General features: G+C 41.3%; 1 protein-coding gene across 4 annotated transcripts in view; it reads right to left on the bottom strand.

Annotated features, from left to right (window-relative positions):
- GLI3 (GLI family zinc finger 3) overlaps window positions 1-23,017 on the bottom strand; it is a 274,791-nt gene that overhangs the window by 248,936 nt on the left and 2,838 nt on the right. For all 4 annotated transcript variants that reach the window (XM_059655751.1, XM_059655750.1, XM_059655749.1 and 1 more), the window contains exon 2: window positions 11,905-12,069. In XM_059655751.1, the coding sequence (XP_059511734.1) occupies window positions 11,905-12,028 (124 nt within the window). In that variant the 5' untranslated portion in view covers window positions 12,029-12,069. The remainder of the gene's footprint in view (window positions 1-11,904; window positions 12,070-23,017) is intronic.

The following is a 23,017-nucleotide window of genomic DNA, read 5'->3' on the forward strand; positions in this document are numbered from 1 at the left end:
CTGTAAATTACTTTTCGTCCTGTGTTAACTCAACCTTAGTCCTGTCATATGGAATTCTTTCCATCCACTAGTAATAATCTAATGACTAACTAGATACAGCGCCCAAACAGCATTCCGCTGGACAGGGCTGTCCCCTTCAAACATGGGTACAAACGCAAACACCCTCAGGCCAGCCGGTGAGCAAAGGGAGACGCACGCTTTAAATGACAGAACTAAAAGTTTATTATGGGAAATAAAAGAAGCCCGACTCCACCCATTGCATTCCTGGTGATTTTTCAATTGCAAACTCCAAGGCCCAGTTATTTCATTAATGCAGCACCCAAGTCGCGAGGCTTTTCTCTCACATCTTTCAGTCCCCTTTTAGCAAATTATCCCATGACGGCGGATTTATTCAGTCAAAGACCTCGGACTTTGAGAGGCAACAAAAGAATCAAGAGACTTTCTGGTCCACCTGCCTAGCGAATGATGAGGCAGGGAAAGTCTCCCCCAGAGAAACCAATCAAACCATTGTGTGGCACAGTCAGACCTTTTCAACTGTCAAGCCAGAGAGCAGGGGAAGAGATGAAAGAACGCGGGATGAAGCTACCATTTACAGAACCATGTGGGAATGGTCTCCTAAGATTTAATAATTGGGATGGAACTCAACTTTCTAGCACTAAAGGGGGAAAAAAAATAGAAGAGAGAGGAGTCAAAGAAAGGGGGGGAAAGGCAAGAAAGGAAAAAACAGCAGCCTAAGTCAGACTAGGAATAACTTTTATATATAAATGTCCCCTACCTGAAATGAAGTCCTATTTATAAAAGTAAAGGGGAAAAGAATGTTATAAAAAAAAAAAGGAATATTTAAAACCTTTGATATCTTTCCTCTAGGTTAAGCTGCATTACATGTTCTGATTCCTACCTCTTGTGCAATTAATTCATAGTAGCAAAACAATAACAGAAAAAAGCCCTCATTAATATGGCTGCCTTGTAGTTTTAAGTATAAAATGGCATTTTAAATTGGCCTAAAAGGAAACAATACGTTGATTGGACACAGAAAAAGATTCAGACTGGCAGACACTAGGTTATATATTTCCGAGCAGTGTTCAAGTATATTTTAGTTGTAATGAATGCAACAGGACCTATTTAAATAGAAAGGGGGGAAAACAAGTAAGTTCTGCTAAGAAGACCTAAAACATCATGAATTTTTTAAAAACTCAAAGTCAAATACTGTCAGATACTAACTGTAGTTCTAATGCTTTCTAATATTACTGGTGACTCATACTTCATGTATTACCATACCGAGTTTAAAAAATAAGTATTTGTTGAAATTTTAGAGGTGCTGGAAACTATTCTGTTTGATTGCGGTGGTGGTTACATGCCTTCTTGGATTTGTCAAAACTCATAGATCTCTACACCAAAAAGAATAAATTATGTTGTTTGTAATTCTTTTTAAATAAAAATTACAACTGATCTACTTGGAAAGATTTCCATGTAAACAAGATGTGAAGGTTTTTCCTTTCATCCTCACCTCGCCTTCTCCTCTGCCTGGGACCCTCATGTTTCCCAGTGCTGCCCGCACATACTCGCCTCTCAGGGTGTGAGCTCCCTGTTAAAGCAATCTCTCTCTCTCCCTCTCTCTCTCCCAACCTGGGGCTCAAAGTGGTGCAAGGATGGAAGGCCATGCCCTGCCTCCCTGGAGGGAGGCTCCTCCCACAAGCACTATCTTACCCCCGGGGCTTCCACTCTTCAGTTGCTATTTCTGATTCTGACCAGTTTGTTTCTGGAAATATGAATTACCCACATCACATGATCATAAGTAATGAAGGGCAACCCAGAAACTTTCCACAAACAGAACACATCAATCATACTGCGGCTTCTTTTTACTCCAAAGTTTGGGAAACAGCCCTGGCCGGTTTGGCTCAGTGAAGAGAGTGTCCGTCCTCAGACTGAAGGGTCATGGGTTCGATTCTGATCAAGAACCTCGCACCCGCTGCCGGTGCCTGACACTGATTCACACCTCGTAAATCAGTTGCAGGCTCAATCCCCTGCCCCGGTTGGGCACGTGCGGGAGGCAACTAATCAGATGGGCCTCCCTCACATAGATGTCTCTCTCTCTCTGTTTCTCCCCCTCCCTTCCACTCTCTCTAAAAATCAATGGGAAAATATCCTCAGGTGAGGATTAACAAAAAAAAAAAAAATAGTAAAATAAAGTTTGGGAATATCTATTTTTTCCTGATTTATCTGAGCACCCAAAAGGTGTTTTTTAGAGTAAAAACACAATAGCTATATACAAGAGAAAAAAGGAGCCTTAAGAATGGCTGATTTCAACCTGAAACTACAATGAATGCGAAGTACACCCTAAAAGTAACTGAATCGTTAAATCTAAACTCATGCCAATTTCAGGACTAGTGGCTTGAAGTACTATTTCCTGACCCCAGCTCCTATTATCAACCTGCCTGTTAAGCCACACCCTGATGACCACCACATTTTAAGGACCATTAGCCAACCCCACTAATTCTCTCAGATTGCAGCTTAACCACTTACAGATTATTAACAAATGATATTGTACCAAAAGGAGTGAGATTTAACATTGAATTAAATCCTACCAAATTATATCCAGTAGACATTATTACTATCCTATATAACAAAAGGCTAATATGCAAATAGACCGAACAGAGGAACAACCAGACACTATGATGTGTGCTGACCACCAGGGGGCGTGTGTGGAACATGGTGGGCATTGGCCATGGCGGGATGGTGCAACAGGTAAGTGAGGGTACCAGACCAAGGTGGGGCACCGGTCACTGTCATCGGGGCGTGCCTCTGGTAGTTACTGAAAATTCTTTGCTCCCATGCGCCGCGATCTCACCCGGCGCTCGCACCCGCTGCCAGTGCCTGACACCGGCCAAGACTGCTCGGCACCATCAGTGGGTGCGAGTGGTGGTTGCTGGCCCCGGTTGCCCCTCAGGGCTTCTCCACCTCCCCCTGCTCCTGAGGGGCAATCGGGGCGGGCAGCCACCTCTGGCATCTGCTGCTGGCGATGGCCCCACTTGCACACGCTGCCAGCCCCAGAGCTGCCACTTGCACCCATTGCCAGCACCAGCCCCATTCGCACCCACAGCCGGCGCTGGAGCCACCGCTCACACCTGCTGCTGGCGCCTGGCACCGGTCCCGATTGCTTGGGGCCGTCAGCGGGTGCAAGTGGTGGCTGTCAGCCTGATCACCCCTGAGGGTTTCTCCACCTCCCCATGCTCCTGAGGGAAGATCGGGGCAGCAGCCACCACTCCCACCCACTGACAGGGCCAGCCCCCTCTCACCCGCTGCTGGCGCTGGCCCCAATTGCTCCATGCTGTCAGCGGTTGTGAGCCAGGCCGGCGCCATCAGCAAGTAGGAGCCGTGGTGGGAGCAAGACTGCCAGGAGAGAGGGGACCAGGGGCCGGGCGGGGGTGCGGAGGATGGGCAAGACAAGCATCTGTGCCCACCACAGCCTCGCGGCCCACAGTTCCTTTCAAGGTGCATGAATTCGTGCACTGGGCCCCTAGTTACTAATAATAGCTAACAGGTTTGGGTACTCACTCTACCAACCTCAGAGATGTTAAGTAATTAGCCCAAGACCACACAGCAATTAAGCAGTAGAGCTAAAATTCAAACCTTGGCATGAACATTAACACTTCTGCTGTGCTCCACATAGCCCAGTGATGGCGAACCTTTTGAGCTCGGCGTGTCAGCATTTTGAAAAACCCTAACTTAACTCTGGTGCCATGTCACATATAGAAATTTTTTGATATTTGCAACCATAGCAAAACAAAGACTTATATTTTTGATATTTATTTTATGTATTTAAATGCCATTTAACAAAAAAAAAAAATCAACCAAAAAAATGAGTTCGCGTGTCACCTCTGACACACGTGTCATAGGTTCACTATCACTGACATAGCCCCCTGCCTACACTGAGCCGAGTAAACTTCTGGCAGGCTTATTCAGTGTCTGCTGAGAACCTCCCAGCACAAAACACTGAATGGGAGGTGGGGACTGGCATGAGGAAAAAACAAACCAAGTGCTACTCTCCAAAAATTCTAACTAAAATGAAAAAATTAAGTATTATGGGGGGGGAGAGAGAGAGGGAGATGAGTAAATGAAGCACAAGGAGTGAACCCTAATGAAAACTATGGACTTAAGTTAATAATGGTGTATCAATATTAGTTTATCAATTATAAAAATGTACCACTCTAATGCAAAACATTCATAATAGAGAAAATGGTGAGCAGATGAGGAGAAGGGTACATAGGAACCCTTTACTGTCTGCTCGTTTTTTCTACAAACCTAAAACTTCTCTAAAATATAATCTAGCCCTGACCGGTTTGGCTCAGTGGATGGAGCGTCGGCCTGTGGACTCAAGGGTCCCAGGTTCGATTCCGGTCAAGGGCATGTGCCTGGGTTGCAGGCGCATCCCCAGTAGGGGGTGTGCAGGAGGCAGCTGATGGATGTTTCTCTCTCATCGATGTTTCTGACTCTCTATCTCTCTCCCTTCCTCTCTGTAAAAAAATCAATAAAATATATTTAAAAAATAAATAAATAAAATATAATCTAGTAATTAGAATTAAAAATAAAATACAAAAAAATCAAGTGTTATTAGGTAAGTCCCAAAAAGGACCCAAAACTACATGGAGAAAAAAAAGATTAAGGACATAGTTACATCTGAGAATAATTTAAACATGCACTGATCTTAGGAAAAACACTTGTTCTCTGTAGGAACAATATGAACAAAGGCAAAGAGCCACACAAGTTAGCAAAAAATAGGTTATGGATGGGACGTTGTAGTGACAGCATATCAAATTGCAAAGTCAGACTAGGGTCAGATTTCGGAAGTAGCTGGGAATCACTGAAGGTTCTAGAGAAGGGGTGTGGCATAAGCAGAATAGTAAAAAGATGCATATGGCAGGGGCAAATGCAATGAAAGAGAATAGAAGAGAACAAACGCAAGGTGACTGGAGAGCACCGTTGAGCTGCAAGAATTCTTACAACATGCAATACCTGACTATTTAGTCAGGGGCACTGACCACTTTTCCCTTAGATTGTCAAATTAAAAAATGACAATAGCCAACAGAACAATAGCCATCCGGTGAATCAAAACCCACGGTCAGATCAACAAAGAATATATTTTTGGCGTACCAGGGAATTTTAGTAATTAGTATATGTGTGCCATGAGATGAAAAAGGTTGAAAATTGCTGGGATATAAAGGTTGCTTTACCATAATTGTCTAGGAATGAGGTAGTAAGGTTTTAAATAGCACAGTGCAGTAGCCGTCCTTAAGGGACACATGGGTGAGTAATTACAGAGGAAAATCTACCAGGACCTCAAAACTGGTTCGTACATGGGAAGCATGAGAGGCAGGGGTCAAAGGTGACTGTGCGGTTTCAAGCCTGGGTGACCACAGAAAAGGCGATATACTCAGCCAAAATAAGAATACAGAGGTTGCCGGGGTTCAGAGACATGTGAGTTTGGAGCTCAAGAGAGCAAGGGTTTTTAGGAGAAGCAGATTATTCGTTATTGGTTAATTGGCTTAAAATGTTAAATCTCTTTTTAAAAGAATAAAATCTACCTTTAATCCAGCACAACCACTCTGTAAATGGGTATCGCTGACCTGAAGGGAAACAGTTTAAATAATCAAGAAAAATAATCAAGACAAGGGACTTGCGTGGGCTGTTTCTAATGCAAAGACATATAGTTTTCAAAGTTAAAAAAATCAAAATAAATTCTCTGAAAATTATCTTCCCTATTTTCTGACTTAAAAAAAAAGGCACTCAGAAGGTAGAGAAACTTTGATACATCTCATAAGACGTGCAGATCTGGTCACATTTGGAATAGAGTCCAGCAAATTCAAAACTGATTTTGCCAAACATTTTTCCTTAATTTGAAAACCAATGTGTATTTTCAAAAATAAAAAAAAAATAATAATCCTTTTGTTTGGATTCGTAACATTTAACTTATCCACACGATTTCTCCTAAGAACAATGGCTGACATTTGCTAAGATCTTACCATGGGAGGTGCTGTTAGAATGGTACAGGCATCAGTTGCCTCAGGTACTCTTCTGGGAGCTTTTGAAGTGGGTTGAACTATTTACCTTGGTAAGTAGATGAAGAAACTGGGACTGTGAGAAGTGAATTTCCCCGCGCTCACAGAGCTAATCCGTGGTGTTGCCAGAACCCAATCCACAGCTTTCTGACATCGAAGCCTGTGGGTGCCCCTCACCAGGACCCTACAGAGTGAAACCTGTTTTATCTGACAGTCCTTTCCCTCCAACTGTCACACGCCAGGAAACGGGCCGTGGCAAGAAAAGAAGGCTGGAACACCTAAAGGGACAAGAAACCAAAAACTCACAACCTACTGCCTCTATGGTATGAACTGCACAGAACTAAGCCTTCTTACTCCCAGCCTGGAGGCCAACAGAAATCACCATCACGATTAACAACGATGTGCTGGGCAGTTTAAAAACAAATCATAAGTCCAAGGGGGAAAATAAAGTATCTCCTTATTGTTTACAGACCATTCATACCACTTTCCCCTTGAAAACCTCAAAAAAAGCCCCTGGCCAGGTGGTTCCATTGATCGGAGTGTCATCCCGTAACCAAAAGCTTGTGGGTTCAATCCCAATCAGGGCACATTCCTAAACTGCAGATTCAATCCCTGGTCGGAATGCATGTGGGAGGCAGCCAAGCAATGTTTCTCTTTCACATTAATGTCTCTCTCTCTCTCTCTCTCTCTCTCTCTCTCTCTCTCTCTCCCTCAAAATCAATGAAAATGTATCCTCAGGTGAGGATTAAAAAAAAAATTTTAAGCAGAGAAAAATCAAGCCCTTCTTTTTGAAAGAATCAAAGTGAACAGGGAACTTCCTCTCTGTTATTAATAATCTATCAATTTTGGTTTCATATTGCATCACCATTAGTCTAATCATTTCAGCTGTCTATCACTTTAAGTTGATAGTTCCCAATAACTATCAGATCTGATAAAAGATCCCCAAGACCATGGCCTACATGCGTGTATTATTATTTTCCTTCTTTCTTTTTTAAAGCAGTCAACTTCTGAGAGTTTTCTAAGAAGTGCTCAGAGACAGAGGAAAACATGAAGACAACATAGCAAAGGAGGACACGGCCTGTTACGAAAGAAATGGAAATGTATATTCCCTAAAGGGGAAACAAAAAAGAAGTTCATGGATCCCAATGTCATCCAGAGGTCTCCTCCGGCCTTTTTCTTGTTTTGTTCCGAGGATCACCCAAAAATCAAAGGAGAGCATCGCGGCCTGTCCACTGGTGATGCTGCAAGGAAGCTGGGAGAGATGTGGAATCCCACTGCCGCAGGTAACAAGCAGCCAGTGGAAAGACGGCAGCTAAGCTGAAGGAGAAATACGGAAAGGAGCCTGCTGCACACTGAGTTAAAAGAGAGCCTGATGCAGCAAAAAAAGGAGTCATCAAGGCTGAAAAAAGCAAGAAAAAGAAGGACGAGGAGGAGGAGGAAGAAGATGAAGATGAAGAAGATGATGACCATGACTAAGTTGGGTCTGGTGCGGTTTTTTTTTTCTTGTCTATAAAGCATTTAACCGCCCTGTACTCATTCACTCCTTTGAAAGAAAAAAACTGACATGTAAGGCTGTGTAAGATTTGTTTGCAAACTGTACAGTATCTTTTCTTGTACAGTTAACACACTACCAAATGTGTCTTTAGATAGCTCTGGCCTGGTGGTATTTTCAATAGCCACTAACCTTGCCTGGTACAGTATGGGGGTTGTAAATTGGCATGGAAATTTAAACCAGGTTCTGTACTGGTGCCCAGAAAAAATTAGTTATATATGGGGATGGTAGTTTTCTCATCTTCAATTGTCTCTGATGCACTTATACGAAAGAACTGTTGTTCTGTTAACCGAATACCACTCTGTAGTTAAAAAAAAATTACAGCTGTTTTGTTGACATTCTGAATGCTACTGATTAAGCACAATTTTAAATAAAAAATATCAGCTTGCTCCTTCAAAATATATCCATAGGCCAAAAATGAGACAAAACCCTTCAAACTGAAAAGTCGACATTTACAAGTCATTGAAGAAAATTTTATAGGATAATGAGAATGTTCAAAACATTGAAAGATCCTTATTAAAAAAACGTTTATAAGTTATAAAACACAACATGTAGCTTAGAAATCAATACCAGAAACAAACAGATTATTAGGGCTTTTTACTTATAATATTAGGATATTACCAGATTTTTTAAGTAAACAATAACACTAAATATCTTAGTGCACATTTTATATGTAAAAGATACCGATTCCAAAAATGATAATTTAATCGCTATTGTACTGAACAAATATCCAGAAAATCAAATGTCTTCTCTTTTGTCATTTATGCTTAATAAATAACAGTAAAGCTTAAAACCTAAGTATGGCACATGAATCACACATTTAGGTTTCTGATTAAAGAGTACTAAATGCTTTATATACAAAAACCAAATTTGTCTTCTTTTTTTTTCCATAGAAGACTTAGAGCATAGTTTTTAATTTGTGTTATTTTAAAGTTCAGTGTTAAGAGGCAAATGCTTACTTAAAATGCTGTTCAAGGTTTTTGAACCATACCTTTTCGTTGTGTGTGCTTAAACAAAACTCTGTATGAATGTTATTCTGGAGCAGATACTTAGCTGAGAAAAGAAAGAAAACAGATCTGTAAGGACATGCACTGGAATGTGCATGTTTGGCTGGAAAGCTCACGATCAGGTACAAACTGCAGCACGATAATGGCTGGGAAGTTAATGAAGTCAACCTCGCAGCACCAATAACAAATACGTTTGTTTGCTGTACTTCAATCATGAAATTTTGGACAGGAGAGAAAATTCACGTAATACATTCGCTTGGTTCCTGATGCATTTTTAATTGTTCATTTATAAATTCCTGAATCTCAGAGCTTTGTAAAGGAAGCATAAGAACCTCCCGGAAACTAGCAACCAGTACGATCTACTACTGTAGGATCCAAAATATTTTAATTTCCTTTTTGTGAATAATCTTATTACAGGAATCCAAGCACTTCTGAAATGTTTGGAGGAAAAAAGAGGAAGAAAGGGAAGCAACAGAGACAAAAACAGATGGATGGACCAATGACCATGGCAATGGCAGCCACCAGCCGGCACACACGGATGGATGACCAATGACCACGGCAATGGCAGCCACCAGCCGGCACACACGGATGGATGGACCAATGACCATGGCAATGGCAGCCACCAGCCGGCACACACACGGAGTGTCAACCTTTGAAAGTGCCCACCCATGAGCTCTAAAACCCAATGGGGCACAGGACCAAAGCCCAGGTACTAGCTGTGTGACCACCTCTGAGTGCAGAGGAAAGGGTGCAACTAGACAGAAGCTTGCAGAACAAAGAAAAGGCCGGGCCATCCCATCCCATGAGCACGGCGCTTGAGCTGTAAAGAGACTGAACTAGTTAGATGAAACCTGCACAGGACTTTGTTTAAAAGGCCATTACAATTACTAGCATTTCACAATCACCGAGAAAGAGGTTTATATTCCTTTATTTTACTTTTCCCATCACTAAACTTTTTTTTGCTGGTTTTCCTTTAACCTTCCAGTAGGGTTTCAATTCATGCATAAGAACAAAACTATTTTTCTTTGTTTTAGATTGGGTCTTTATGTCATCCCAATATAAAAAGCAGTAAATCCTTTAGAAGAAACAGGAACCCTGGGAAAATGGCGAAAATTACCAGGATTTCTAGGACAGCTGTCATTGATGTAAGTGCCCTGCCAACATGACTAATGAGCGTTTGCCCCCAACAGGGATAGGTTTTACACCCCTTTAGAAGGCCATGGGTGCTTCAAGCGCACAGGCTGATCAACGGGGAAGCCAGTGGCATGTGATTCAGAGTCAGTTCTGTGGTTAGTTCAGACTATCGGACTAACTTTGTAAAACATAACTGCTCCTTCTTTGGCTAATGCTCTTGAGTGGCTTCCTGGCTGCCCCAGGACTGCTGGTTTAATTCTGTTCCTAGTCACCCTACATGGGTTCATAATGGCAACCCCTGGTCAGAGTGGCTGAAGACCATGACAGGAGCACCAAACACGTCCTGAGCATGTGTGTGGGTGCGGGAGTGGCAGAAGCCGCAGCACCTTCACGAGAGCAGGCCACTGCTGTTCCTCTGCTGAAAGTCACAGAAACGACAGTGGTTCATAGGGGCTGCCCATATCACATCCCCTACCTACTCACACTCCTCCCTTCACACACGCACATCCACACAGCCCCTGCACATTCACACTCAATGCACATTCACACTCCCTCACATCAGCTACAAAGATAACCAAAAGTCCATGTTTCCCATAAAGCAGAATACGCAGACAGTGCTTATTCCTACAAAAGTACTATTAAATTTACCAAATAAGCAACACTGCATGGACTGATTCTACTTCTGAAATAATAAATTTGTCTAACTTTTAAAAATTCTAGGGGGGGGGGGAAGTCATGTGGTTTTTTTATAACTACATTGGAAGAATAATGCCAATACCAGGCTCAATTAAGATAAGCTCCAGTTCTGACTTGAAACACCAAAAATAAAGGGAGAAGTACAGATATATTTTCATGTATTTGTAAAGTAAATTCATTATCTTAATGAAGACATCAATATATCTCCCTAAGGATCAATTCTAAACAGGACTCACTAGCCAGCAGGTTTAACACCAGCCGGCCAGCCCCTCCCTTCACCTGGTCAAGCCATCAATGCACACTGGTGACACCTGCGAAGGACACCTGAGTAGCACTTACTCACCATGGATGAGGATGGGCACAGAGACCAGGGGCAAGCTCCTCAGTGTGTCAGCTCAGGCAGTGCCAACAGTCAGGACAGGAAGGTGCGGTGTTTTTACTAGATTTCTGCCCTTGGAGTCTATGATTCGGACTCCCCAATTGTATGGCAAAAATACTGTAAATCAACCTAGTAAAATCTTTCTAGGAATAAATAAAACATGCCCACTGAGAGGGAGGTAGCAGGTTAGCTCATGCAAATCAGTGTGCCCAGATACGCAGTGTCCAAGAAAGGGAGAGCAGGCCAACCAGGGCATGTGGAAGAGCAGCGTGCAATTCGGGGAGGCCAGGGTAGCTATGAACTCTACAAACTGCAAAGGTAGTAACGGCCTCCAAGGTGGAAAAGCAGGGAAAGAAAGCAAAGGTTACTATTGACCTGTACAGTCTGTTATTTCCAGAAGGGGCTCTGGAATTCATTTTCAATGCTCCACGCTTGACTTGAAATGCCTCTGAACACTTTGCTTAAAATATTAATATAGCATGTAGAAACAGTGAACTAACTCTATGCTATCTCTGAACACAAATTAGGTAAATTAAATTTTTATAAGCCAACAGCAAAACCTGTATCTCAGATATTCATGTTACCTTGAGGCTCAACCATTAACTTCTAAACTCCTTTACAGCAGACTACTTGAGAGTTGGGGGTAAAGGAATCCCGTCGCTAATTTTGACGAGGCAACTTTTGTGTCTTCTGCAATAACTAATAACTTTTTTTGACTAGTGTAGGCTTTTCCACGTGAAATGAAAAGGATTCGGAACTCCTGCCAGACCAATCAAGATGATTTCCAAAATGCCCAAACAGGAACTTTCTATGATAAACAACCCATCACATATACATCTCAAATTAGAAAATTGGAAAGAAAACATGTTGTTTTGGTGCCAAAATAGAGATTACAAAAGCCTGCCCATCCTGTACTCCCTCCCCGCCCCCCACACACACACACACTTCAATCCCATCTGCTTTCTTTAGCCCCTTCTAGAACAAACACTGGTCCAGGTGCAGATACTCAATTCACAAGGAATGCAGAGAACATAAAAATGACGGTAGGGTTGGCTGCTGGTAATCCCCGAGGCTGCTCACCATTGGAAGTAGTGCTGGAGGCCACCGCTTTCTCGCTGACATCTGTTCGAGTGGAGCATTTCACTACAGAATTCTCAACTTTTTTCTTCTCAGTGGTCAGGGAGCTGTGGGACTGGGCCTCCATGATGCCTTCTCATTACTTCAGCTCTCTGGTACCAGGAACACCTGAAGGACACAACAGCGTCATCAACTTCAAATAAGAGGGGGAAAACAACTCCCTCAAAAGCCCACTGCACCTGTCCCCTGAGGAGGTGCCTACCGCTTTAGCAGGTTCAAAACGTGGATGAGCCTTCCCTACATGTTTTCTTGCAAAAAAAAAATGCATCAAAGTTTTATTAACAAGCCAGTCTTAGTGTCTGCACGTGCAAAAGGAGAACAGAGGGCAATGTCCATAATGTGGGACTTTCCCCAAATTCCTACTGGGCATTTGTTATTAAATGATCTAAATATCTCAATTTACAGCTGTGTTTATAGTGCGAAACCCAAGGGTCACATTACTCTTTTAAGCCACATCTACAAATGTCTCTTCAGGTGGCCAACTTTATAGGAAGGGGCATTGGGACAACTTTCCAAGCAGGGGAAGGCTTTTAATTAATTAGATGTGTTTAAAGAGAGTGCAATTTCTCAGACCCAGGCCCTACTCGAAGTTCTGAATCAGAGGATAATTCAGGTCAAGAAGCCAGTGATTTTTGCTTCCTCTCACTGAGATATCTAAATTGCAATGTGCTTCTTGATCCTAATTGGCTAGGTAAACCAAATTCTTTAAGCTTTCTTAAAACATGAGACCATTTCAAATCATTTCAGTTATATTTTTTTAAACAAAGGTAATAGAACAACACGCTCTCGATCCCACAGAAAGTCAAAAGACTGCCAACAGAAAAGACTGGAACCACTTAAGAAATATTAAAACTCAGCTAAAGGCAAGTTCAGTTAGTCGGCCTTTCACTGGCTTCATTCATGTGATAAATCGCCGTAACTCATCATTCATCAACTTTCACTCAATTTGGTGTCATGTTCTTTTTTTTTCTTTTTGCAGCCATGAAATACAAGAATACAAGAAAAGATGACAAGTACCCTCTCTAGAATGTTTTCTTCCAGCTATCTAGATTGTAACTAACACTTATGGTGGGCATTTCTTCAGTTGAGTCATTTGCTTCTTTTCTACATTTAGCAAAAATGTTCCACCAAAATGATTACTGAAATAAAATAAGCAACTGCCTAACCAATGAAAAGAGTTAAAATAGCAGATGAAATTTTTAAGTCATCCTTAACTCAGATTTGCAAGGAAACTGCAAATTCTTGATTGTACAAGAAATCTGGAATTCAAGTCTCTAGAAAACTTTAAGACCCAGAGGCCGCATACCAGCTTTTCCACTAACTTCCATTTCTTTCCCTTGATTACTCAGTGTCATTCATTGCAAAACACACAAGTTATTTAAGAATAGCTTTTCTGGAATAAATAAGAAAAAAAAAAGAAGCACAAAGTTAAATTTACATATCAATTGTAAGACCCACTGCAAATTCAGAAACAGCCCTCAGAGAGCCCTGACCAAGTACACCGGTGTGAAGGAACTCACAATGTCGTTCACAGGGCTGCCACCCTGCACAAGTCCGGGGCGAGGCCTCGTTACCTAAACGGAGCTGCTCAGTGCCTGGTTTCTCATCTGTCACATGACAGAAGCACACAGTGGGACTTAGCCTTGGGGGGAGGAGGTGCAGTCCTCTTTAAGAATATGTTAGAAGTTATGGATCCTCTCCGTAGAAGAATATCCTTAAACACTCAAGTGTTCACTTAATTTCAGAGGGAACACGGACCCCCCCCCCCCAAGCTTTTGCATGAATCCAGATAAAGACCCTGGAGGGAGAAATGTTTGATGGCCCCTTCTAGCTCTAACAAATTCCTTAATTTCGTAACACTCCCCCAAAATTGATTTAAATATCATCTTTAAAGTATTCCACAAGAACAGTTCAACCCCAACCACAGCACTGTTTCTCAGAGTGGTACAAGAGCCACTTGAATCTGCCCTCTGTAATGCTTGTGAAGCATTCAGATTGCCAGGTCCAATCCCTTAATATCCTGGAGGGTGGCACCAGGGAACCTGCATTTTAACCAGCACTAGTGACGATCAGGCGCACTAAAGCTTGTAGGCAACTGCTCTACAGACTTTTGTTCACTGCTTACGTACTCGGTGCAATAGGTCCCAAATGAAGTCTTAGCTGACTGCACAAGCTATGCAGTCCTAAGCTATCAATGAACTGCACTCCAACTGAATTCCAACAGCCTACCTGAGTCTCTAGCCCAGTGAACTCTTCATCTGGAATTTTTGCTGAAAGTCCATCCCGCCTCCAGACAGTAAGCGCCCTGAGGACAAGCCTTGGCTGTCTTCCCAGCACCTCAGACCCAGAAGAATGTGTAGTAAATACAGGATCTAGTGAGGACCCCATGACGCAGATGGTGACTAAGTCCTGATCCGATGTCTTAAATCTACCATGCCATTGGTTCAACTGTATGTCTTTACTCCAGTATTTCTTTGAAAACTGGCAATTACATAAAAGCTAAAAATTTTAATAGGAATCTTTAATTAGTCAAAACACTCCACTCCCAATCATTTTGGATAAACAGGCATTTACTATAATTTCCCCCCTCAAAACACAGTTTTATTGGTTGAATATGAATGGAGTTTACTAAATTCAAACTGCAAACAGAAACAAGCCAATGGACCAGAAAAACCCATGAAGAGATGGGATTCCTGGTAAGAAATCAGCCTCTTCCTTAGCAGACAGAGCTAATTAACAGCAGTGAGGAGACAAGTCACTGAAGTTCCATGACAAACTTGGTTTTGGGAGTTGTTGGTTTTTACCCCAAGCAAAGGACTTCAATTTAACAAAGTAATAAACCCTCCAAATACTCATCACTGCACAGAGGGACTCCTGTGAGAAGAGGTAGAGCCCCAGGCACTGACTGAAAAATCACACTAATTAATGGTCCCAGAGAATACCAATTCCTACCCTCCACCCCTCGTTTGAAACAGATTTTTTTTTTAAAAAAAATAGGCCCTTTAGTCACTCAAGAGTCGACCTTCTTCTTCTATTTTGACGACTTATTTTTTGGATCTCATTAGTAAGTAACTAATTATTTAAAAGTGTGGCTTGTGTTTGAAACAAGGGCTATAAAAATGGCAACTTGCCAAGGCAGACATCTGCTTCCTGTATATCCCTATAAATTATATCAGTTTATTTTACTGATAAAATCACAACTTTGTCCCTGTCAGTTACAAAGGAGAAAGTTTTAACATTCTAGACTCTGACACCTCATCAACACTCTGCACCAAACCTCAGTGAGCAGAAGAGAGAATCTGCTTCGAGCTGTAGTGGTGGTTCTTTTCATAGACTTATTAGCCAAGTTGAGAAACTAAGTCCTGAGCTGATACCCAAAAGCCTGAGGTATAGAAGGGGCCTGTAAAAATTCCTGATGGAATCCTAAAGCATACATAATTGGGGGAAGAGCCCAAAGTACTACTTTTAAAACCTGGAATTTCCTAAACAATAAAGCACAATTTATTTAGAACAGAATGATCAAGGAAAACATTTCGGTTCTGCTTCACTTCAAAGATTTTTCTCTGAGGAAAATGCGACAGTTTTTTAGATGTGAATGAAATGAGACCTTTGCCCAACCATGGTTCCTTTTCTTACAACTCCACACTGTTCTCCTTCCATCCCTTTCACCACTGAAACCTTACGTGTAAGGTTGGCTGGCCTGCCCCTTGATATTTTATGCTGATGAAGAAAAAAAAAAAAAAAGAAAACTGTAGCGAATGGTTGAAACCCAGCAGTTCCAGTATTTAAAAAAACACCAAAAAAAAAAAAAAAAAAGCCTGCAACCAAGGAAAACTGTGCTAGTACTGCGTGCCTGCTGAGGCCTGGGGTCTCAGAGGTAAACGGAGGGGTAAAGATCCCTTCCTGAGAGCAGTCATGGCTTTCCCCCCCTCGATGGTCCCTGAACCTTTTGTAATTTCCTGCCGGCCTAAACCCTGGGCACAATGAATTCCAGAGCCCATTTTACATCCTATCCTTCTCCTAGTAGCAACCTGCCTGCAGGTGGGTCTTTTCTGTCTAAATTATGAATCTGAACTTGCTTCACCCTCCTGCACAATAAGGCATCTAAAGCCTCTGGTGTTACTGACCAGCAACATTTACCAAATTCGTGAATTCTTGTGGGGACCTTTCACACAATAAAGCCTAAGGAGGCCCTCCCTTTAGAGTTGCCACTAGGGCTGCAATGAGAAGAAGAAGAGAAAAAGAAAACAACCCCACCAGAAACTTTTATGTTTGCATATCAGTCCACTGGAATCACGTCTTTTCCTAGGCTAGGGGTCTGGGTGGTTTTGTCTGCGCGCTGGCTCGCAGCGTGTCCCCGCCGGGCTCCCTGCACGTGCGGACCCTCATGCGGTTCCAGAGCCCGATCTTCACACCCTGGCACTGTCCGCAGCGGGGGCCTGCCCTCCGGGTCCCGCGGTCCTGGTCCGTGCTGGGCGCCGGGCCGCACGGTCCTCTGCTCCGCGCCGCCGGGCCGCTGCTCCGTTCCCGGCCGAGGGGCAGCCACGGGCGGCGGCTACCCCCGCGCCCAGCGCGCAGCGCGCACAGGGCTGGCTCCTCTGCAACTGCTGGTGTCGGGGCTGCGGGGCGCTCGCAGCCGGGTGCCCGTCCGCATTCCAGCAACCGTCTCCAGAACGTGCCAAGCCGGGCGGAACAATCGGAACCCCGCAGGGCCTCTGCAGCCAAAGGAGCGCCCCTTATCACTTCCATCGCCCCGGTGATCTGCTCCACGGGAATATTCTAATTAGGGCCCGGCGGCGTTTCCAGCAGACAGTTATCCGGGCAGCCCTGCTGCCATTCGCACAGCTGTGTGGCCAGCTGAATACAGAGGTGCCACTTTCCAGATACTTTGCAATGCGACACCCTGTGTGTTGCACGACAGTAAAACACCGGGACCGCTTGGAGTCCTTAGGAAACCAACGGGGGTGAGCCTCGCTCATTCAACTTGTAACTCACCGTCCACTAACCTGGCTCCCAAATACTGTTTCTTCAGGAGTCCTAACTGCATTCTGGTGGAGTGAATGGGTAAGGCACACACACATCTCAGTGCGTCTGGGCGAGGGAGGCCCTCGGTGGAATTCCAAAGTTCAACCTTCATCCATGAGGCTTTTGGTAGTAAATCACAGAGAATGAAAAAAAATCAAAATTCTGGAAAGGTGCAGAAATCAGCCTTTCCCCTGGCAGGTCTCTGCGGTGAAACCTGGGATCCACACGGAAGCAGGATTCCTTTATCCTGCTTAAGATTTTTAAGAGAAAGCACCAGTACTACAACCACCACTTAAAATAATGTTTGAACTATATAAAATGACTTGCCAATCTAAGGTGAAATGAGACAGCGATTATAAATGATAATGCATGCTCTGTGAACAGCAGACTGCTTCATTTACTTCCCTAATCCAGTTGGTTTATTTCTAAGTTGCTTAAATTTGGGCAAAATCTCTGTTTGATTTTTTTCTTAATGTATTTTAAAGACTTCAAACAACTAAGTTAAAAGCCTGATTAATGGTAACCTGATCAGTTTCTGATAGGTTAAAACAACTACTGCCAATGAGGGATCAGAAGGAGAAGGCATTCCAGTGGGCAGAGCAGAGCTTTTAACAGCACAGTGATTAAGCCCTAAGTAAGAAATTATTCTGTGCAACTTAGGGAACTATTGCTCAAGTAGAATAAGGCCTTTTCTTGGAAGAAATTATATTTACTTACACCTGCCTATATGTTTATAAGCTGAATGTATTGATGCTTGAAAAATCCAGAAGGCACCAGCCTGTGAGAGGATTGGCGTGTGTGTGTTGGGGGGGGGGGGGGGAGTCTCCCTATATCACTGAGGAATGACAGTTCACTCATACTTTATTGCTACAGATTAGCTGCTACTTCAAGATACTGCTCTTAAGAAACCATTCAGGTGAAATTTCTATTAGATAGTTATACCATCCTATATCATTAAAACTCAGTTCTTAAAGACAATAAATCGTTTAGGGAGAGAAATTTCTAAAAATCAGAAAGCACACACCTGATGCTGATTTTAACTTTTGATCAATTCTGAAAGTTTGAGTTTCAATGAACAACATTTAGGGAGTTTAAAATATTTCAGTGGATTGAATACAATCGTGCATTAGAGTTAACCTTTTATAACTGTCTAGTGTGGTGGTTGTTTCCTTCTGCTCAAAAAAAAATAATTTCTGGACTTAAAATCAATTAGATATGCATAACCCCTGTGACACACCAACAGTTCCTAAGATTTCTAAGGCTTCCTCTCCCTTCCCTATCTGCACTGCCTCTCTTTTCTGCAAGAAAAGAAGCTCAGCATCATAAGTTCTTAATGAAATTGTGATGAATGTTTAACTATAGTATTTTTAAGTACAATTATTTTCCTTTCTATATGATTTTTCCCCATAATTAAAGCCTAAAGCCTTGGTAGCCTAGAGAGTTTCCCAAATCTGCTGCATTTTGTTTTCAACCTTTCCATACATTTCTAAAGCTCTTAATATCTGATAAGCAGTATTCATGATCGATACCCAAATGAAATTACTTGAAGGGGAAACAATTACCTGGCTAAGGATTAAGTAAATTTGGTTTTAGTAAATTAACTGCATCAAAACTCTTAAGAAACCCATATATCGAACTTCAACCACTGAAAAGCTTATTTGACAAGAAGTAACTGTTATTACAATGAAAATCACAAATGACGTTGTGTGTGCCAGTTTTACTTTTCTGCTATATGTAATTAGAAAAGATTATCAGCTACTCTTTCTCTACTGCCAGTAATACTTTATGAGAAACATGTGATGGGAGTATGAGGTCTGTATTTAATAGTTGTTACCATTTCTGAGTTCTGCTGAAACTGTAAAACACCACCAGCCCAGTGTACTTGGGTTAGGCTTAGCAGAAAGCACCATGCACAGCAGGTGCCATTAACGAATGAGCAATAATGTGAAGCAAGCTGGCGTCCCTACTTTCTTAGAGTTTGCTGGAGACAGACAATCCTCAACTCAGACAGAAAATGAGATCTTAAGGCTGATAAATCAGGTATCAATCTAACATCAGCTAAGCTCACAAAAAAAAAAAAAAAAAAAACAGTGAAATCACAGTTTAAAGCCACAAATCACAAAAACATCACAAAGGATCAAAGGTCCCATTTCACTGAACTTTACAGGAATTAAAAGTTTTCACACATCTTCAGAAGGGGAAAAAAAACTAAATTTAAAAATTATTCATATAGAACTTCCATAACTTTTGGTTCCTAGAACCATGTGTGTCTTTACAATAAAGCTGATGGGGGTAGAGTGCACATTCTATGATTAATAATTTACTTTTAAGCCATCACAAATATTAGACCATTATCCGCTGGGTGTTAAAATCAACTAAAGATATCCCAAAGATATTAAGCTGCTATTCTGTGAAATACTACTCGTCATATTTTATCCTCCCAATTTTTAAACTTGTGATTCTTGAACCTCGGTTGCCATTTAAAAAGCAAATTTTTCAAAATTTAAGAATTTTAAATGAAGGTTCATTCAGTGAAAAATTACTTCCAGTCCACTAAGCCTATAAACTTTGCTAATTCAAAGACAGAATTCTTCAGTTATCTTTTTTTCACCCCTCCCCCAATCCTGCACAAAATGCCAATGTAAACTATACCAAACTGCACGCCCTCCCCATGAAACACGTTGGCGTGCAGTTTCATTTGAACAGCCAGAACTCAAGCAGCAGATGTTGTCCTGAAGTGGCATGGCCTGGTCCACACTTCTGGCCCTTCCCTTCAGGTTTCCATATAGTTTAGTTCATTAGGGCTTCATTCTTAAGCTGCTGGCTGAGGCTTGTTTACACACAGATAACTCTCTTGTTTTTTGTTTTTGTTTTTCCAAATAACTCTCTTGAAACTAAATTATTCTTTTAAAAAAATATCACAAAATGAAATCAATAATAGTGTTAACCCCCTCATTCCTTCACTACTGCAATTTCAAAGTTACCGTTCATCTGAATTATGAGTTTTCCATCTCTTTTAATAAAAAAATGAATAGTTTATCATGTAAAGCACTCTGGAATATTGTTAGGCATTTTATGTAATCTTCAAGAAAATTCAAAGTAGCTAATGCTAAAATTTCCATATGATAAGATGTCACAATGCATTCTGAAGGTATTCCAATAAACAAATTTAAATAAAATTACACTTATCTCCAATTATTTTATTTAATTTTGTGGCATAAAGATTACTCAAATATACAGTCAAATGCTTATGTTTAAAACATTCTCTGTCTGTCTGTCTCTCTCTCTCTCTCTCTCTCTCTCTCTCTCTCACACACACACACACACACAGTGTCACCCCCTTCCTCCAAAAAAGAAAAGAACCACTAGCTGTTTCAGGCCAGCAATCAATCCAATTTACTGCAGGTACAATTTATATGTACAGTCCATTCCACGACAAAACCACAGTGTGATGCCAACCGGGCCCTTAAGAAAGTTTTCCCCTAAATCTCTGGAAAGGAGCTTTAAAAGAAAGCAAGGATTACAGTCAGCTAGAAGGTAGGGAGGGGACTTACCTCAAACCCAGCCAAGCGGAAATCAGAGCAGTAATTCTACAAGTCAACAGAGTACACTTTCAAAGCTATAATGGTGTGAAGAAGTGCTGGGCAGCATGGCCTGAAGGCAGCACTAATACACTGATGACTAATGGCTGGGCTGGGGCAGACAATGAATTTGGGGACTGAAAACTAACAGAACCCATGCAGTACTTTGACAAATGGGCTTTCACAATTTCATTCATTGACTAACCTTTAAGCACAAAATTGGCTCCAGTTCTCTTGGGAATTACATGACATGTTGCTGGACGATGATGTAAGTATTTTCTTTTTTTTAATTATGACTCTTATGCAAAATGCAGAAGCACCATATATGAGGACACAACTATAGGTGCTGCAGATGAAGATGTGGAGCTCAGTACAGTATTACCTTTCAGGAGGTGCTGAAACGTTCCAATGCCACCTTATTAACTATGTAATGGCTTGTTCATTCACTTTCTTTAGAGAGCCATAGATTTTCTGGGACATTTTGTCTGGTTGAAATAGACACACACAGAACAAAAATACTTTCACATTAAAAAAAATAATAATTAAAAGTGATTATGAGTAGCTTAAAAATGTGTCACTAAAAATATGGTGCATTTGTAATTATAAGTGGAAAATGTCTAATTTTAAGGGCCAGGAAAAGGAAAAGCGCCTTAAGACAATTACAGCACCATGTAACATTTGCAATGGAATGCACTTACTAACACATTTAATATCTAATTTGTTTCAAACAGCTCCCCTCTCTCATCCCCACATAACAAGCCCTTCAATTAAAAAATAATAATTCCAGCAATTTCTAAAGAAAGAATGAAATATCTCAAGTGTCTCTAAATTAACAAATACCACTTACTCCAGACAGCATTGCCTTTAGCAGCTCCTAAAAACTTAAGAAACGGATCTTAAAACAGGAAGCTTAGTGAGCTCATAAAACTGTTGTTGGAGCCAGGAACACATAGCATATTTAATCTGCAAACTGTGAGAGTCTACAGTGATTTCAGCAAGATCTGAGGCATGCCCTTAAGGTTTGCTGGGATCTGGGATTAGGGGGTTGATAAGAACCTCTACTGCCCATGGACATGTTTTTCTTCTGCACTTAAACACAAATGCACAGAGACGTTTGACTGCTGCTTGGCGTTACTGCTCAAGTTATATAAAAGCTTGCAGCTCCTTTTGCTGTCAATATATCAAAGTTTAAAAAAAAATCATCAAAGTGTGAAATTTCATTTAAAGTCTTCACCGGTCTACAGCTCTATTTCACAGGCCCATCAAATAAAAGTAAAGATGAAAAATACACTGAAAGTACTTGAAAAAGTTTGCAGCAGGGCCCCTGCCCTGTTGTTGTTTATTCTGTCTCCATCTCTTTGCTTTGAAACTAGAACAAATCAATTTTCATCTAGAAAAATGACAACATGGAGTGAAGGGCAGCAACTTCTACTCGACTTTAATTAAAAGACAACCTGAAGGGAATCTTTTGCTTAACAAATTAAATACACACACATTCCCTCTCTATCACTTCAGCATTTTAATTGCCTCTCATATGTAAGTTGGCAGAAAATTTCTTGACTCTTCCAAAACAAATCAGATTGACTATAGAATAGGAACGCCAGCAAAACTAAAACCTCCTTCAAAGAATTCTTTAGCTGGGGATTTACAACAATTGCATAAAGAAGAAAAGTCTGACTTTTAAGATAATCTACTATAGTCTAAAAGCATTAACATTCCATTACTAAGGTTTTCTTGAGGATTTCATGACTCATTGATTCACTTCTCCTTCAAGACTGGTTTTTCCTAGTACATTACTGTCTATATAAGTGAGTGCATAGAACAATGATCATTAAATTGTTTCCTTTCATAAACTCCCAAACCCTAACTTCAAAAAATGAGGGCAGGATGATCTTAGAGAGTAGGATACCTTACACAGAAGGAAGGACCTCTAACTAGCTAAGAAAACACAGAAGAAGTCTGAAACCCTTGCAACATGCAGATAATTAAGAAAACTGGCCTCGAAACAAAGGGAAGTTAAACTTTTAGGCTTGGGGATCAAACTAATAAATTAATGACTCTTTCATTAAATAAGTAATGAAATAACTCAACAAAGTCATTTTTCATCCGTACTCATTTTCTCACTTCTGTGTGTAGTTCTTTGCAAACCAGACATACAATAAAATGTGTTTATACCAGGGTTTAATCAAGGAATACAAACTCGTTAAAGGTACCGGGAATTGGTAGGTATCTGAGTTGGACCTACTATTAATAATAATATAACCTACACCTTTTAAAAGGTGTTTCACAAGACACCTCTCACATTCATTCGACTCATTAAGGCATCTTAAACCAAAGCTTCCCTAGGCTGACTTTAAGAATTATATACCCTGAAAGGATACTCCCTTAGGCAGGGAGTTTTTAATTAAATAGCTTTTAGTATAATATAAATCCTCTTCTCTTTATAAGTA

Source organism: Myotis daubentonii, chromosome 10 (genome assembly GCF_963259705.1).
Source record: "Myotis daubentonii chromosome 10, mMyoDau2.1, whole genome shotgun sequence".
NCBI lineage: Eukaryota > Metazoa > Chordata > Mammalia > Chiroptera > Vespertilionidae > Myotis > Myotis daubentonii.